Genomic DNA, 17,085 nt, shown 5'->3' on the forward strand with positions numbered 1-17,085 from the left:
ACTTGGTGAAGAGTATAAGCATCTGTACTGAGCAGATGAAGGCAGCCAGGCATGGTTCTAGCCACAACACCACCACCTTCACTGTTCCAGTGGGTGAGAGTATAAAGTTTTTTTTGCTGTAAAGTATATTGACCATATTATACGCCTAGGTTTAATCAAAGAAATTAAGTTTTTCTATTACATGTGTTAAATAACCTCCATGGAGACATCCATTTTCAGAGGAGTAGAGCTTTATTTCTCCGAACGTATATACAGTCCAAGTGTAACGACTGCCACCCTCGCAATCGCTATGGCTATCTTCAGCCCCGACGGTTTCCACCTAGTTGATACATGAACAGTCAACCCCGATGGTTTCCACAGTCAGCCCCACCGTCGTCCACCTCTGGTCGTGAATCAGTCCCCGAGTAAGCGCCCCAACCGCGGGCCTTGCTTCCCCTTATATACTCGCACGCCCCCCCCTCACTTTACTATAACATGTGTGTTCTTAATTGAATAATGCTTACAATGCCTTCCCGTCTGCTGTTTCCAATCAACACAACTCGCGCCTTCTGGAACCTTCTCTTGTACAGTCCCCGAAACATGGAACGTTTCATAAGCATGGAAAACACAGCACATGAAGCTGAAATTACATCTGTTCATCCAAGCATTCAATCAAATCTAAGCCTGGCTTCGGACTTATAAGTTGCGATTGAACATTTTTTGTCCATTTTATAATATTTATTCCTAATGTGAATAGTTTAATTTTTAACACTATTTGCTATTTTTATGAGACTTTTGCAATAGTTAACATTTCCTCAATAGCCAGATACAACCGAAATTCTGTACGTAGAGTTACGGGTTATCATTGATATTAAATATACTTGGGCCTCCAGGCATTATACTGACCACTTGCCTCCAGGCATTATACTGACCACTTGCCTTACTATGGCAGGCCAACAGCTGATTGTCAATAGGAGCAAGTGCCGTAAAACAGCCTGTGTGATCAATTTGAGGGTGATTTTTTTTTGTATTTCTCGTTAATGTTTGAGTGTTCTTGTCCATGTTATATGTGAATATCACGTGTGACTGTATACATATGCATTTCTATGCTTCTAAGCTGACATTGCGTGGATTTTACTGTTTTCTGTCTGCAGCTGCCAGTTCCTCTGCCACTTTGCTGGACAGAATTGGTCATATGGAGCGAAAACAATCAGCGGGAGAGAAACCATTCAAGTGCACGGTGTGTAAGAAGGCGTTTGCACATCCATCAATTCTTCAGGTCCACCAGAGAACACACACGGGAGAGAAACCCTTCAAGTGCACTGCGTGTGGGAAGGCATTTGCACGGTCATCAAATCTTCAGGGCCACCAGAGAACACACACGGGAGAGAAACCCTTCAAGTGCACTGCGTGTGGGAAGGCGTTTGCAGACTCATCACCTCTTAAAAGGCACCAGAGAATACACACAGGAGAAACACCCTTCAAGTGCATTGTGTGTGGGAAGGCCTTTGCACAGTCATCAGGTCTTAAAGCACACCAGAGAATACACACAGGAGAAACACCCTTCAAGTGTACTTTGTGTGGTAAGGCATTTGCACAATCATCAACTCTTCAGGGCCACCAGAGAACACACACGGGAGAGAAACCCTTCAAGTGCACTGTGTGTGGGAAGGCATTTCCGCAGTCATCGCATCTTAAAATACACCAGAGAAGTCACACAGGAGAGACACCCTTCAAGTGCACTGTTTGTGGGAAGGCCTTTGCAAAGTCATCCCATCTTAAAACACACCAGAGAATACACACAGGAGAAACACGCTTCAAGTGCACTGTGTGTGGGAAGGCGTTTGCAGAGTCATCACGACTTAAAAGACACCAGAGAATACACACAGGAGAAACACCCTTCAAGTGCATTGTGTGTGGGACGGCCTTTGCACAGTCATCATATCTTAAAATACACCAGAGAATACACACGGGAGAAAAACCCTTCAAGTGTACTTTGTGTGGGAAGGCATTTGCACGGTCATCAAAGCTTCAGGGCCACCAGAGAACACACACGGGAGAGAAACCCTTCAAGTGCACTGTGTGTGGGAATGCATTTTCACAATCATCATATCTTAAAATACACCAGAGAAGTCACACAGGAGAGACACCCTTCAAGTGCACTGTTTGTGGGAAGGCCTTTGCAAAGTCATCCCATCTTAAAACACACAAGAGAATACACACAGTAGAAACACCCTTCAAGTGCACTGTGTGTGGAGAGGCCTTTGAACAGTCATCACATCTTAAAACACACCAGAGAAAACACACAGGAGAGACACCCTTCAAGTGCACTGTGTGTGGGAAGGCGTTTGCATATTCATCAATTCTTCAGTGCCACCAGAGAACACACACGAGAGAGAAAACCTTCAAGTGCACTGTGTGTGGAAAGGAATTTTCACTGTCAACATATCTTAAAAAACACCAGCAAACACACACGGGAGAGAAACCCTTCAAGTGCACTGTGTGTGGGAAGGAATTTTCACTGTCAACATATCTTAAAAACCATCAGCGAACACACGTAGGAGAAAAACCCTTAAAGTGCACTGTGTATGGGGGGAAGGGTTTTCGACAGTTAGGGGATCGAAACACGCATCAAACCATTCATCAGGAAATTTATCTGAAATCGGCTTGTGAAAGTCAAAGTGCTGCAATGAGTCCATCCCTCATGAAACAAGAACCAGAAAAACATTTGAGATATGAAACGTGGCCAGGAGTGACGGCGAATTGTCAAGAAGTGAAAATAAAACTTGAATCAGTGAAGGTGAAAAGTGAAGTGACAGTAAAGTCTGAAGAAGTGATAGTGAAATGTGAGGATGAAGATTCAACTCCAAAATCCGACCTTCACGTTGATCGAGGCAGCGTTAAGTTGGAGGAGACTGTGGACTCTGAGGCAGAGCGAGGCAACTCCCAGCAATTTGTGGATGTGGAGGTGTGGGTGGATTTTTTAGGCCATACTGAGTCAAATGGAGACCAAGTAGATGTGCATCATTGAGCTTAGGATAACGAAGTTCCAATCCATTCACAGGCCTTTCCCATAATAGAGGATTTTAGGGTTAGATCGCGTAAATATGTAAATGTGTCATTAAAACCCGCCACCACCCGACACAGCCAACTAGTAAGGGTTGTCACGTAAACAGAACATGCCAATTCATCACTAGCACAGCACATGTGTGTGTTGGAGAGGCAAGCCACAACATTTACAATCTGAGTGACGTTTCGCCAGTCATTACAACTAGCTTCATCAGGTGACAGCCAGATTTGTGCCTTTCTAATTGCAAGGGTTTAACCTCCAAGTGGTCAATAGAGGCAGCCTAAAGCTGGAGGAGGCTGCGGACTGAGAGAGCATGAATTGAAACCCAGCAGTTTGTGGAGGTGGACTTTTTGGAGGATGCAGAGTAGGAGCGGCCAGCATATGTGGACTTGGAGGTTGGGTAGTTCTGTAAGCAGGAGCGGGAGACAAAAAAGCTCCACAGCATTCAACGTGTTTATAATAATATTTATATTAATAATTGGCGCTTACATTAATGTGTTATTTCTTTCTCACTGTACGTAGCCAATCTTGCTAATCAAAGGTGAAATGCTTCAGCAACTACAAGCGGCTTGTATCATATTTCATCTCAATCATTTGACGGCTAGCCCAAGTGGCAGCTGTCCCTTTGTGGTAGAAGGTGACTCAATACCGACCTGCACGTGTACATGAGCCTGTCAGTTGGGTGGAGCGATGATTAATCTGTAACCCCAGTCGGGTCGTTTGTGGATAATCTTTCTAATCTGGCAAATTTTGACCCTGACACCATGAATGTTGAACATCCACTGTTAAGATTTTTGGTCTATTGCTGCAGTAATCATGAGGGTTGCCGGACAGATGTGAACTTTGAACCTCTTAACAAATATCAACCGTGCTATCACTTGGCTTCTCGCTTTCTAAGAATGCATGCATGTGTAGGCATCCATTCAAAGATCAGTGTACTGTTGTATTTATGCCTTTTTCCAAAATTGATATTAATGATTTTGCCGATATTTTTTTTAATCACTCACGGGGCCCTGGGAGCACAAACAAATGGAACCCCCCCCCGCCCCTTTTTGAGCAGCTGTCGTCACCCTCGCAAAGATAATGCCACCCTCCCCTTCCACCACCAGAAAGAGTCAGTCATGAAGTCAAATTAAAAAAACATGGACACACGTCCAACCCCCCCACAATACAGCGAGATCAAAGGAATTCCGGTCCTTTGTGAGAGAGCAGACGGAGTAAGCATCTTTTTTTTTCTTCTCGCAAGAGACACGCATAGGGGAGATTTTTTCGGATATAAACAGCAACACGACAATTCAGCTCAACAATTCAGCGACATCCCAGATACCAGCGGAAGTAGACAGCGACCATCCGCTCGACAAGAAGACAGCAGCTCGGCAAGGGACAGCAAGCCAGCTTCGGGGAATGGCCTCGAGACATTAGCAATGGGTGCTGTGTCTCGCAGAGAAGAGGGGCGAGGTGATGTTAGGTGCTGAGCTCGACAATTCAGCTCGGCGAGCGACAGAAGAGGGCAGCGAGCGGCAAGCTCCGGGGTGAGACTCTGCAATCAACCAGGGATGGGGAGACTTGCCGAGTAGCGATGTGTCATCGAACACGAGTTTAGAGCTGACGGAAGAAGTATCGCTCAAGTCATTCTATCCTGAGTGCCAGCTCCCACCAGCAGCTCCACCGAGCAAGGGTGTCCGCCACCAGCGAACGAACTGCACGCGCAATCGGGCATCGACAAAGAGCACAGGGCAGGAGGGAGCGCGTGCAACGCAGCTCCTCTAGCAGTGGAAAGAGTCTGCTGCTGTCAGCGGACCAGCGGCGAGCACGATCGAGCATCTTCAAGGAGGGAGCGCGTGCGGCGCAGCTCCTACAGCTTTGGAAGGAGCCTGCTGCTGCCAGCGGACCAGCGGCAAGCGTGATCGAGCATCTTCAAGGACAAGCAACGTGCCAACGCAGCTACTCCAGCAGTGGAAAGAGCCTGTATCTGCCAGCGGACGGGCAGCTAAGCCGACGCCCCGAGCAAGAAAAAGCAACGAAGCCGTTTGTATGACCCTCACCCACACCCTCATGACGCATCGCCCGGCGTCTGCTTTACGCGATGAATTGAACAAGTGGCAAAGAAGACACAACACACATATCGGGTCAAATAAGATTGTTCCAAAAGTATCTTTTTGTTTCAAGAAGGGTTGCCATTCCAAGGTGGTGCATTAAATATCAACTGATCGTGAAGAACATTGCTGCCCATTAATTTACGTGGATACGGTCATTTAGAAGTATTTTAGTCGTTCGTTTTTTTCTTTTTAATTGCATAATCTTACAAACGAATTAATTGATAACTACTCTTGCTTTCGGGACATGTTTCTTTATTGCCCTTCGTTAGAATATGGTTGCATGAATTTTTAATGACTTTTCCTCTCGCCGTGTATGCTCGCGTACTCTGAGGAATAATCGATTGTACTGTTACCCAGTCAACAAACGACCATTGATGGTTAAATGTATGGATCAATGACGGGAACATCTGGAGTACTGTGACAATTTCAAGCATGAGAATTCGCATATTAGAGTGTTAAGGTTTTGTTTATAAATTTAAATTGCTTAACACAGAAGTATTTGAGTTTCTTTTCTGCGTTCATGCGTAATAATCTTAATTATAAGAACTGTATCCTGCGCTGAGATTTGAATTTGGAGACCTGACATAACACATACATAATCAGTAAATGTTAAAGTGAGAATAATTGTATAATACCGATTGATAATACGAACCTAGACAACGTAGCAAAGTTTAATCTGGCGTACTTACAGCACACCTGCATAACGTCATACGATTTGTTTTCTTATCCCGATTGATAATGCTACCCTCGACAATGAGGTTTAGCCTAATTATCATAACTGCGTACATTAGTATAGCCGCACACATTCGCATAAATTAATACGATTATCTCTCCAAGTAGCATAATTTATGTGCATAATTACATAAAGTAACATGATTTCGGATAATTACGCATTTTTCCAAATTTCATTTAAATTGTATTATTTTAATCAAATTTTCATACCCAGCATATACAACAGTACAGTAAATGCGCTGTAATGTGATGCAGTATATTTCAATGCAATTATTGAATGTTGGCGATGTGTCTCTTGATAATTTAAAGTTATAATTTTAACACATGATCTGATTCTGAGCATACACAGCAAAAGCTCTTATCCAGCATCCATGGGGAATCAATGGTGCCAGTTCATCAAATGTGCAGGTTGTCTGAGAGGTATACTTTATGGTTTAGCAAAATTTTCAAATGTAAAAAAAAAATTCAAATGTAAAAACATTTTTTCATGAAGAAATTAAGCATACATTTTAACTGATATTCAAAATAATTAACTATTTTGCAGAGGTACTTACCAGTCATTTATACAGCATTTTACTGTAGAGAAACAGTGGTGCTGTTTAGATTACAGTGTACAGTAGTGCAGTACTGTATGTACAAGTACAGTGAAACAATTAGGTTAGGCAGCCCACAACACGATCACAATGGCCGATTGCAGATTGCAATTGCGACTCCATTTGTGCCACCACTCGGCAACGTCATGAAGCACGCTGCAAGATGCCAGAATTTTTCTCGATACGTGAAGTAATATTTATATTGCCGCTTCACAGATGCCGGTTAATAGAGCATTCCCGATGGTAAAGTACGTGATAGCAGAGATTTTGCTGTAAGTACCATTTGGTATTAAATGGTCAAAAATGGAATGTCCTAACTAGACGAATGTTTGTTTTGACTGTAACCTGTGCAGGACATTTACGTGACTGCTGTTGTTCATGTGATACAGGGTCAAAGATATTTTTTGTAGCTTCGGATCCATATCCCCCAACTCAGTGTTCGTCTTCGAAATCACGAATATAGTACAATCAAGGGAAACACTGAAATGTTACATAAAGGAGATATTTTCTCCACAACGCTAATTATGTTGTCTTTTCATACCTAATAAACGTGATTTTTTGTCTGTCTGTCTGTGTACGCCTATCTTAACTTTTAGCTGACAAACTGTTGGGTTTACGTTTCTACAAAGTACACATACAACAAACTAAGCCCCCTGACGAAAACTCGCTATTTGTTTTTGCCCTTGGTCCAATGTAAACTAATAAAATCACAAACTCTTTCGTTCTATCGGTAAAGTCACGTAGGCATAAAATAAATCACGACGTTTCGGGCGCAACACATGCATCCGTTGAGGCAGACTTTTAAAGGGTTTGAAATGGGTGTAGCCCAAGGGTCATAAAGAAGTGTGTCCGGGGCTAGTGATGTTAATGTGAGAAATTAGCATGTAACCCCTGCTATGTATGGAAAAGGGATGGTTTTGGTTGGATCCTCAGAAGGTTGTCTCCGCATGGCTGGGGAGACAGCTTTGAGGATTGTACGATCCGAGTATCCGTTCATCCTGAGGGCTTCATGTACGTGCTCCAACTCACTGGCTTTGTGGTGCTGGTCGAAGATGCAAAGGGCCCTAAAGTGTCGTGTTTTGATGAGGAAATTCTTCTGGGCTGGATGGTTGGTGGTGGGAGTCAGGCTTTAGATAGGCATCTGTGTGGGTGGCTTTCCTGTAGACCGAATGTCCCAATGAGCCATGAAGTCTTTTCTCGATCAAAACATCCAGGAATGGTAGCTTGCCATCCTTTTCCACTTCCATGGTGAATTTGATAGATGGGTGTATGGAATTGATGTGGTTGAGAAATTGGTTCAGTGCTGGCAGGCAATGTGGCCAGATGACGAATGTGTCATCCACGTATCTCTTCCACAAGGAAGGACGTAGGGTGGATGTCTGCATGGCATCCGTTTCAAATTTCTCCATGAAAACATTCGCTACCACTGGCGATAAGGGAGAACCCATTGGGGTGCCTTCAGTTTGTTGAATGTACCATTCCAGGTGAAGTATGTGTTGGTAAGGCAGTGCCTTACCAAAGTTGGTACATCTGATTTCCGTCCTTGTTGGACCAAGTCTTCAATGATTGCAATGGCGTAAAATACAGGTACATTGGTGAACAGAGAGACTACATCGAAACTAACAAGAAAATCATCTGGAGACGGTGAGATGTCCTTGATTAGAGAAACCAAGTGAGCTGAGTTTAGTACAGCTGAGGTGGACTTGCCCGTGAAAGGAAGCAGGGTCTCAGAAAGATATCAGGCCAGTTTGTAGGTGAGTGAGTTAATGGTGGAGGTGATGGGATGGAGCGGGGTACCTACTTTGTGAATTTTTGGAAGGCTATATAATCTAGGTGGTCAGCAGCCGAATGTTTTAGGGAGCTCTGCTTGGACTGATCGATTAGAGAAGTCGATTTTGTGATGATAGTTGTCTTTTTTAGGCGGTTGGTGGAGGGGGGGGGGAGTTGCTGCTACACTATGAACAATATACATGAATTACCCACCCAGCTCTATGGATGCGAGCCAAACCAACCCCGAGAAGAAGGCGAAGTGAAATAAAAAAGTCCGATGAAAAAGTTATTGATTTGGACCGGGTCCTGGCTGACGGTCCGTTGTACACCGCAGGAGGAGTTTTTGTGTTCGCCGGAAGCTTAGGGTGGTGGCCTTGAAGTGAGTCATCAGCTGGGCATGAGGCGATCCTCGTGGCCGGAGCAGTGCCCCGTGGTGGCGTTACTGCCAAAGGGTCTGAGGGGGCAAGCACACGGCTAGACTGAAAGTTAGGCTTGGCAACCGCACTACTCGGCTCGTCAGACACATCACGCTCTCGGCCCTTGCGTGTAGTGGCAGTATCAAGGAAAGGTAGAATAGGTTTTAGGCGCGACGGGTGCACAAACCAGCAGCGTTTACCATGGCGGACTATTACACATTGGGGCCGGTGGATGACCTTTACGACATCGACAGGCCCGCTCCAAGGTTTTAAAGGTTTGGGTGACGTGGACAGGGGTACATGAGGACAGTGAAGCCACGCCCTGTCACCCTCGGACCATGTATGCGAGGAAACTTTGAGACTTTGTAGGCGCTCATTGGCCAATTGGCGGGCCTCCGAATTATGCTTAGCCACCTCCCTTTCTTCCACCAACTTGCGGACATTTGACCGAATGTGCTGGGAAAGATTGGATTTAGGGAACCGCTGAGCGACGCGTAATTGAACATTTACCGGGAAGTTGGACTCCCTGCCATACATCAAATAGAATGGGGAAAACCCCGTGGCCGCATGAGGAGCCAACTGATAGGCGGCCAGAACCCCGTGAGTCGGATACTTGGTGGCTCAGCATGGCGTTGAGAGTCTTTTTAAACCGCTCCACAATGCCATCCGTTTAAGGGGAGGTGTGAACCTTGTGTGTGCCCAACAAGTCGCATACGTCTTGCAGCAGGTTGGACTTAAAATGATTTCCCTGATTGGTCAGCAGCCACTCAGGAGCACCCTTATCCAGGACATAGCCCTGGAGAAAGGCCTCCGTGACGGCTGCTGCTGACTGGTTGGGGAGTGGTCAAGCGATAGGCCAGCGGGTGAAGTATTCAACCCCAGCCATGAGGTACTTGTTACCCCTAGGAGTGATGGGGAAAGGCACGACCAGTTTGTTCACTCGGGATACCTGAATAGATTGCAAAGGAGGGCACGACAGATTAGAGGCAGGCTTTTGTCGAGCGCACTGGGGACATTCCTGAAGCAAGGTAGCAACGTCCCCCGACATACTCGGCCAGAAAAAGTCCACACTGAGCGTCGTAAGGGTTTTCTGAACCCCGAGGTGCAACAAACGCTCGTGTGTGGCCCACACGACCCTTCCTCGCAGGGATGTAGGCACAACCAGCTTGTACCTCAGATCGCTGCCATCCCAACGCATGAGTAGGCCGTCCCTGAGGACAAGGGAGATGGGACTCCCAGAGGCCTCCCGCCTGTAGCCCTCAGTGGCCCGATGGCGCATCGCAAGGAGGGAACTGTCCTCCAGCTGGAGGCGGCCCCGCTCGGCGGAGCTGAGACCCAGACGGGCATCGGTGGCAGAGCCAGCAAGGGGGTCCGGAGGAGAATCAACTGACCCTTCTGCCGCCCCCGCAAAGGAGGAAGACGCATCAATGGGGGCTCGTTAACAGCGGCCAGACCCCGTGAAACAGGCGCATCGGTCTGGACCATACATACGCGACAGTGCATCAGCGTTGCCTTTGCGAACGCCCTTCCGGTAAACGACCGTGAAGGAATAGGCCTGTAGGACCTCCAACCATCGGGAAAGCTGGCCTGATGGCTGATCAACTTTAAGGGCGTATTGTAGGGCAGCATGATCGGAGCGCACGGTAAACTCTCTCCCGTGCAGGTAAGGCCGGTATTGTTGAATAAAAAATACAATAGCCAGCAGCTCTCGGCGGGTAACGCAATAGCGTTGTTCGGCAGGCGAAAAAAACCTGACTGCCATAGGCGATGCCGTCGACCATCTGGGACAACACCCCCCCCCCCCCATGCCTGTATTGCTGGCGTCCGTATCCAGCAGGAAGGACGCCGAGAATCAGGGTAACTCAGGGGAGGGGCATTCACCAGACCATCGTTGAGAGCGTCGAACGCAGCCTGTTCAGCCGGCCCCCACTGGAATTTCGCTCCCTTAGCCGTAAGTACGCGGAGTGGTTTGCCGATTGACGCAAAGCCCACACTGTATAACAATAACCCTATGTCTCCTGACTTTGGGCCACCCTTTTTAACAAAAAACGTGTGTGTTCTGATTTTTTGACAACCTTGTATAATAACCCTATGTCTCCTAATTGTTGAGCCACACTGTATAATGGTAATAATCCTATGTGTCTCGACTTCTGGTCTACCCTGTAAAAGAATAACCCTCTGTGACTTGACTTTTGGACCACCCTGTATATTAACCCTGTGTGTCCTTACTTTTGAAAACACTCTATAACGCTATGTGTCCTTAATTTTGGGCCACACTTCACAATAACCCTATGTGTCCTGACTTTTGAGCCATCCTGTATCATAATACCTTATGTGCCATGATGTTTTGACCAACCTGTATCATAACGTTATGTGTCCTGAATTTTGGGCCACCCTGTATAATAATCACGTGTGTATTGACTTCTGGGCCATGCTATATAATAATATCCCTGTGTCTTTGACTTCTGGGCTACCTTGTAAAATAGTTACCCTCTATCTCCTGACTTTTGGACATCCCAGATAATAACCCGTGTGTCCTGACCTTTGGGCCACCCTGTATAATAAAAATGTCTGACTTTTTGGCAACCCTGTATAATAACCAAGTATGTCCTGACTTTTGGGCCACCCAGTAAAATAACCGCATGTGTCCTGACTTTTGGGCTACCCTGTATCAGAAAAACCTATTGTGTCCTGACTTTTGCGCCACCCTGTATAATAACCCGGTGTGTCCTGACTTTTGGGCCCTGCTGTATAATAGCTGTGTGTGCCTTGAGTTTTGCCACACCCTGAATAACAGTAACCCTATGTCTTCTAACTTTTGGGCCACCCTATATTACAATAACCGTGTGTGTTCTAACTTTTTGTCAACCTTGTATAATAATAACCCTATGTCTCGTGACTTTTGCGCCACCATGGAAAACAATAACTTACGTGTCTCGACTTTTGGGCCACACTGTATAATGATAATAACCCTATGTGTCTTGACTCTTGGGCTACCCTGTAAAATAATAACCCTCTGTTTCCTGACTTCTGGGGCACTGTTTTATTAACCTATGGGTTCTGACTTTTTGGCCACATTGTATAACTCCCTTGTGTGTCCTAACTTTTGGGTCACCCTGTATAACAATAACCCTACGTCTCCTGACTTTTGGGCCACCCTATGTTATAACCCTGTGTGTCCTGACTTTTGGGCCACCCTGCGTAACAATAATCCCACATGTCCTGACTTTTGTGCCACCCTGTTTTATAATGCTGTGTATTCTGACTTTTGGGCCATCATGTATAACACAATAACCCTATGTGTCTTAACCTTTGGACATCCTGTATAACAATAACCCTGTCTCCTAATTTTTGGGCTACCCACTATGAAAATCCCGTGTGTCCTGACTTTTGGGTCACTCTGTGTAATAGTTATAATTTTGTCCTGAATTTTGGGCCATCTTGTATAATAATCCTATGTGTCATGATTTTTTGGCCCTCCCTGTAAAAAAATATCCACGTGTCTTAACTTTTAGACCACTCTGTCTAATTGCATTTCATGGAAAGTTAATGGCTTCATTCCGATGAGTGGGGAATTGCAATGCTATCCACACCGTATTGGTTGCCCGTTCAGCACTGCTGATGGGAGTGGATGCACCCAGAGCTCAGAGGCCACCCGGAGCACATTGAGGACTCAGGGGGAGGGAGCGATGCGAGCGAGCCGCACTCCACACACTCAAGGGCTCCAGCTACGTGGCCACGCTTTAAAAATATCTCGTCTCCTTCCATGACCCCTCCTCTCGTCCTCTTCCCTCCCAACATTCTCTCTGTCCGTCATTTTCCCTGTGCACAATCCCGTTTGGTTCTTCTCCCTCCTTGCACATCTCCACTGTAATAAACTTGCTTTTTACATTAAGCAGCACTGCCCATAGACTCAACTCTGCCGATCGGGTTAGCACTGCCCGTAGACGCATCGCTGCCAAAAGATTCAACACTGCCCATAGATTCAACACTGCCAATAGAGGATAGACTTGCCGATGACTGGTAACAGCAGTGTCAAGATCGACCTCTGTGGAGGAGGCTCGTGAAGGACACTACTGGGCAGTTGGAGGCAGTCGCCCTCCAGCAACAACGGAGGGCAGAGGAGCGATGCTCACAACGAGCGGAGCACCGGGTGGCTAAAGCACAGACAGTTGGCACAGTAGGGGGCACAGGTGGTGCATTGGCCAGTCATCTCAGTCAACGCATGACACCTGGGTATGTCACGTGACCTCTTGCACGCGGGCGTTTGATATTTCACGTGGCCTTAGCATGGAACAAGCGCCACAAAGTGACGAATTGCGGTTGTTGTTGCTACTGATGATGATGTTGATGATTAAAGTGGTGTTGCTGATGATGGTGCTGATGATGACGGGATTGATGATGGTGCCTATGATGATGCTTATGATAGTTGTGTCACACACAGTGTACACAAACAGACGCAATAATGTTCACGTTCTTGTTGTGTAGCTGAGCCTCCTCACCCAAGGGATCCCTGTGCAACAGAGGAATAAATGTAAAAGGAATCTAAATCAACTTAAACTCTAATACGACTCCTCACCGTGCTCGCTCTCTCACTTTACCACTCCACGTGACGTCATCGTCGCGAGACGCCAGGGGGTGTGTACCCTTTCTGATGACGTTATGTCACCAGTGAAATGATAATTTGTGCAAATCCACGCCCAATCAATCAATGTCAGAGCATGATTCATTACCATAATTTATTCAACGGAAGGGGGTAAACTCGATAGTGACGTCATGTCATCGACGCCCTGCCGCGCGAATCCGCGTGACGTCGCGAGATCCCGGAAAGCTGCTTGCTATTCAACTGAGGTCCGAGGTGAGAAGTTCACATCGTGGTGATCGTCGTGGATTTTGGTGGTGGTTGTTGTGTATTTAGGTGCAGCCTCGCTTCTTCTGTTGTTCTCCTGGGGATCTCAATTGAGTGTAGCAGCGAGAATGGAATCGATGTCCAGATTGGAACGTTACAAAATGTGGCCTAGCCATGCTGGGCTTGCCTCCTGCCATCGCCTGATTGTATTTGCTTAGATTTGTGTTAATTTGTATTTGTCCTCACCTGGCTGACTACTTTAAAACCACGTGTTTTATATTTCTATTTTGAGCTAGAAATCTCTTTCAGAAGCGACCTGCCCACAACGAAGTGGCTTGTAATCGTATGGAAATTTACAGCAGCCAAATGCTCTAAACTCAAGTTTCAAAATTTGGAGGGGAAAAGCGGAGTGAGACGCGCAAACTCCAAATAAACACGCGTCAGCGTCAGGATCCAACCCACGACGTCTATACCAAGCGATGTCGTGAAAATCTCTCCACCGTGGTGCACACTCGAGTGCTTTATCACACTGAGTCTCTTTACTTCAGTTCAGGAGCGTCCTGCCAAGTTGGTTTGCAGTCGGGGGGAGGGGCGATGCTTATTCGCGTATTCCCGATTGAATAAAATTGAAGCATGTGTTCAGCATTGCAATATTTGGACGATACCAGTCCAGAAGTTTATTTCAGTCAGAATAAGTGTATTTCCCGAGTTAAGTCCATTGAACTAAGAAGCTTATTTTCAAGGGCGACTCAGCCGGCAGACATCAAAGCATTTAATTTTAATTAAGATCACTCACTGGCCCACTCACTCATCCATCCACTTACTCATCCATCCACTCACTCATCCATCCACTCACTCATCCACACACTCGCCCACACAAGCACACTCACTTACACTCTCCCACCCGCCCTCTCACTCGCCCTCCCACTTACCCAAACTCACTGGCCCACTCACAATCAGAAGTGAATTTCACGAGTAACACCCATTGAGCTTAGACGCTATTTTTTAAGGGCGACATGGCGGGCAGACATCAACGCATTCCAAAATTACAGGTTTACAAGACAAACTTTATAGCAATTATGTTCTAAAATTACATTCCCACTCAAACTTTTAGTGATTATTAGAGTCAGTTTAAACGAATTTTTAGATGGCAGAATTGAGATGCCATAAAACGATACGTGGTTCCAAACTTTGGGGCAGTGAAATCTGGGAAACTTAACAGACAATCAGGCATACAGGAACCCCTAGACTCGCACAGAAACCCACAGACTTGCACACAGACCCACATAGACAATCAGATGCACGTCGCAGATGTTTCGGATTGTCCAATGGTTTAATAAGTAAAATAAAGAGCAAATCTATGGAAAAAATATCCTTGTAAATAAAAATACCACGTGGTTGATACAGACATGATGTTCGTGTTAAATTATACCACAATAATGTGTGGTTAATGCAGACTTAATGCTGCCTTGCAATAGGTATCTGTTTGCAATTTGGACTATGTACTTTATTCATTTCTATTTTTTTTTCGTGAATTGCTTACCTTTCATCTATTTTGCACTCCTATCGTTTTTTGTATGTTAGTTGAACTTCTTTCACGCCGTACGTAGCCAACCATGTTTGTTTTTGTAACTTTCTGACCCGCCTCGACTGGACACCTGTGACATTCCTCCAGAAGACAGATTCTGATTTTAAAGATTCTGATCTTAACACCTGTCTTATTGCCGAAAAGGTTGAAGCCTTTCCTTTCATCAAAATAGTTGTATCATTATACATTTAAACCATGGCACCAGTACACAATCGCCTACTCATGAAAAATAACGCGAGAAAAAAATACTTTAACATCTATATGGAAGCATATGGTGCATTAATAATCATAGGGGTTTTCCCCTTTTTCTGGCAACAAAACTGAACCCTTTTTACAAGGATTCATGTCTGCATTAACCACAAATACCTGCAGTCCAAATGCAAACAAAAAACATACAATGATAATATATGCATTGTCCTTGAAACTGATTGGTCCACACCAAGGGACGACTTTCTTTTGAGCCTCGACCCAATTGGTGCTCGACCAGATGATGCCTTTTGGCGTCAAGGACAATGCATATATTATCATTGTATGTTTTTTGTTTGCATTTTGACTACAGGTATTGTGATTAATGCAGACATGAATCCTTGTAAAAAGGGTTAAGTTTTGTTGCCAGAAAATAGGGGAAAACCCCTATTATTACATTTTGGTACTGGCAAGAGGTCTATTGACATATGGTGCATGTTGGTGTGTATAATATGCCTGCAATATTCATAATACAATTATAAATAACATTTGTAAAGTGCTGCATTTCATCCGTGGATCCCACCAATCCGTGCCGTGTATCAAAAGTACGAAATATACACATCCTGCAGGGTAAACAGCCATAACTCAAGCTTCATTTATACACTAAATCAATCACTCACTCACTGGATGACGCACTTACTCCCGACTGAATCATACAACTACTCAGCCATTCTGTGACCCAATCACTCACCCACTCGCTCAGGTAAACGGCAAAACTAGGGGGGGATGAAGACCAGTTTACAGAGGTGAGTTTTAAAGATTGACTTAAGTATATCTCTGATTGTCTTACTAATCAGAGTGGCTGCTACATTTTACCAGAGTGGTGTACCCAGAATATTGTGATTGGTGACATTTGCAATGCGTGGGCAAAACCTTCTCTGGAACTGGAAGAGGAGGCAGTTTCACTGGTAGCTTCTGCAGTCAGTCGGTGTGTGTTCCCTTGTACTCAAACTGGCAGAGCTCACTTCGTGGCAAATGGCGGCTGTTGTTGTGTGCGGTAATGTAACCTATAGTGCGCTGCGCTATGAACCAGGCAACACGAGTTCGATACCCACTCACCACCACGAACACCAGTGACTATCTGAACCAGACTTGGGCCTCCCTAGATCGACTCAGCCTCAAGTGAGTGCCTGGTGCAGTGTGTAAACATCGCCACTGGGGAAACAAAAGCGGTCGGGTGTGGTGCTGGCCATACACCCACTCACTCCTCCTGAACTTATTGTTAAGGCTATATTGGGGGTCTTTGTTGCGGGTAACTGTGTGTGTGTGCATTGGAATATGCTCATGTGTGTTAATGTATTTTATTTGACTGCGAGTGTAAGTTAACACGTAACCTTGTTTTTTTTTTGCATTTGTAGCTTCTTTTAGTATTGCTGGTTTTGTAGAGGTGTTTTGGGAGTGTGTGAACGTGCTGGGTAGCTAACACACGAGTTTGTGTATTTTAATGTGTGTGTTTGTGTATTTGTTGCTTTTGCTATGCCTTAAATATTCCAGGAAGTAACCACACTGTCAGTGGTTGGCTGGTGCACCATCTGGTGCACCATCTGGTGACAGTGTGAACCCAGAATATTGTGATGGGTGACATTTGCACGGCTTGGGCAACCCACAGTCTAAGAGCAGTTTTAATGCCGGGCATAATGGACTTCAAAAGGAAGGTCCTGAGCGAGGGTGGTGATTTTACACAGGTTGCAATACAGAACATTATTACAAAACATGGACTAAACGATGATCTCTGCTGGATTG

General features: G+C 45.5%; 1 protein-coding gene across 8 annotated transcripts in view; it reads left to right on the forward strand.

Annotated features, from left to right (window-relative positions):
* The window catches only part of LOC142906954 (uncharacterized), a 59,352-nt gene that overhangs the window by 35,066 nt on the left and 7,201 nt on the right, over positions 1 to 17,085 (forward strand). For 7 of the 8 annotated variants that reach the window (XM_076055764.1, XM_076055766.1, XM_076055767.1 and 4 more), the window contains one exon: positions 1,134 to 7,040. In XM_076055764.1, coding sequence (XP_075911879.1) covers positions 1,175 to 3,010 — 1,836 coding nt within the window. In that variant the 5' untranslated portion in view covers positions 1,134 to 1,174 and the 3' untranslated portion in view covers positions 3,011 to 7,040. Of the gene's footprint in view, positions 1 to 1,133; positions 7,041 to 7,734; positions 7,754 to 17,085 lie in introns of those variants that run through there. The other variant, XM_076055776.1, reaches the window with a different exon arrangement.

This window comes from Petromyzon marinus, chromosome 72 (genome assembly GCF_048934315.1).
Source record: "Petromyzon marinus isolate PM22_M1 ecotype Great Lakes invasive population chromosome 72, UKy_Petmar_22M1.pri1.0, whole genome shotgun sequence".
In the NCBI taxonomy this organism is placed as follows: Eukaryota; Metazoa; Chordata; class Hyperoartia; order Petromyzontiformes; family Petromyzontidae; genus Petromyzon; species Petromyzon marinus.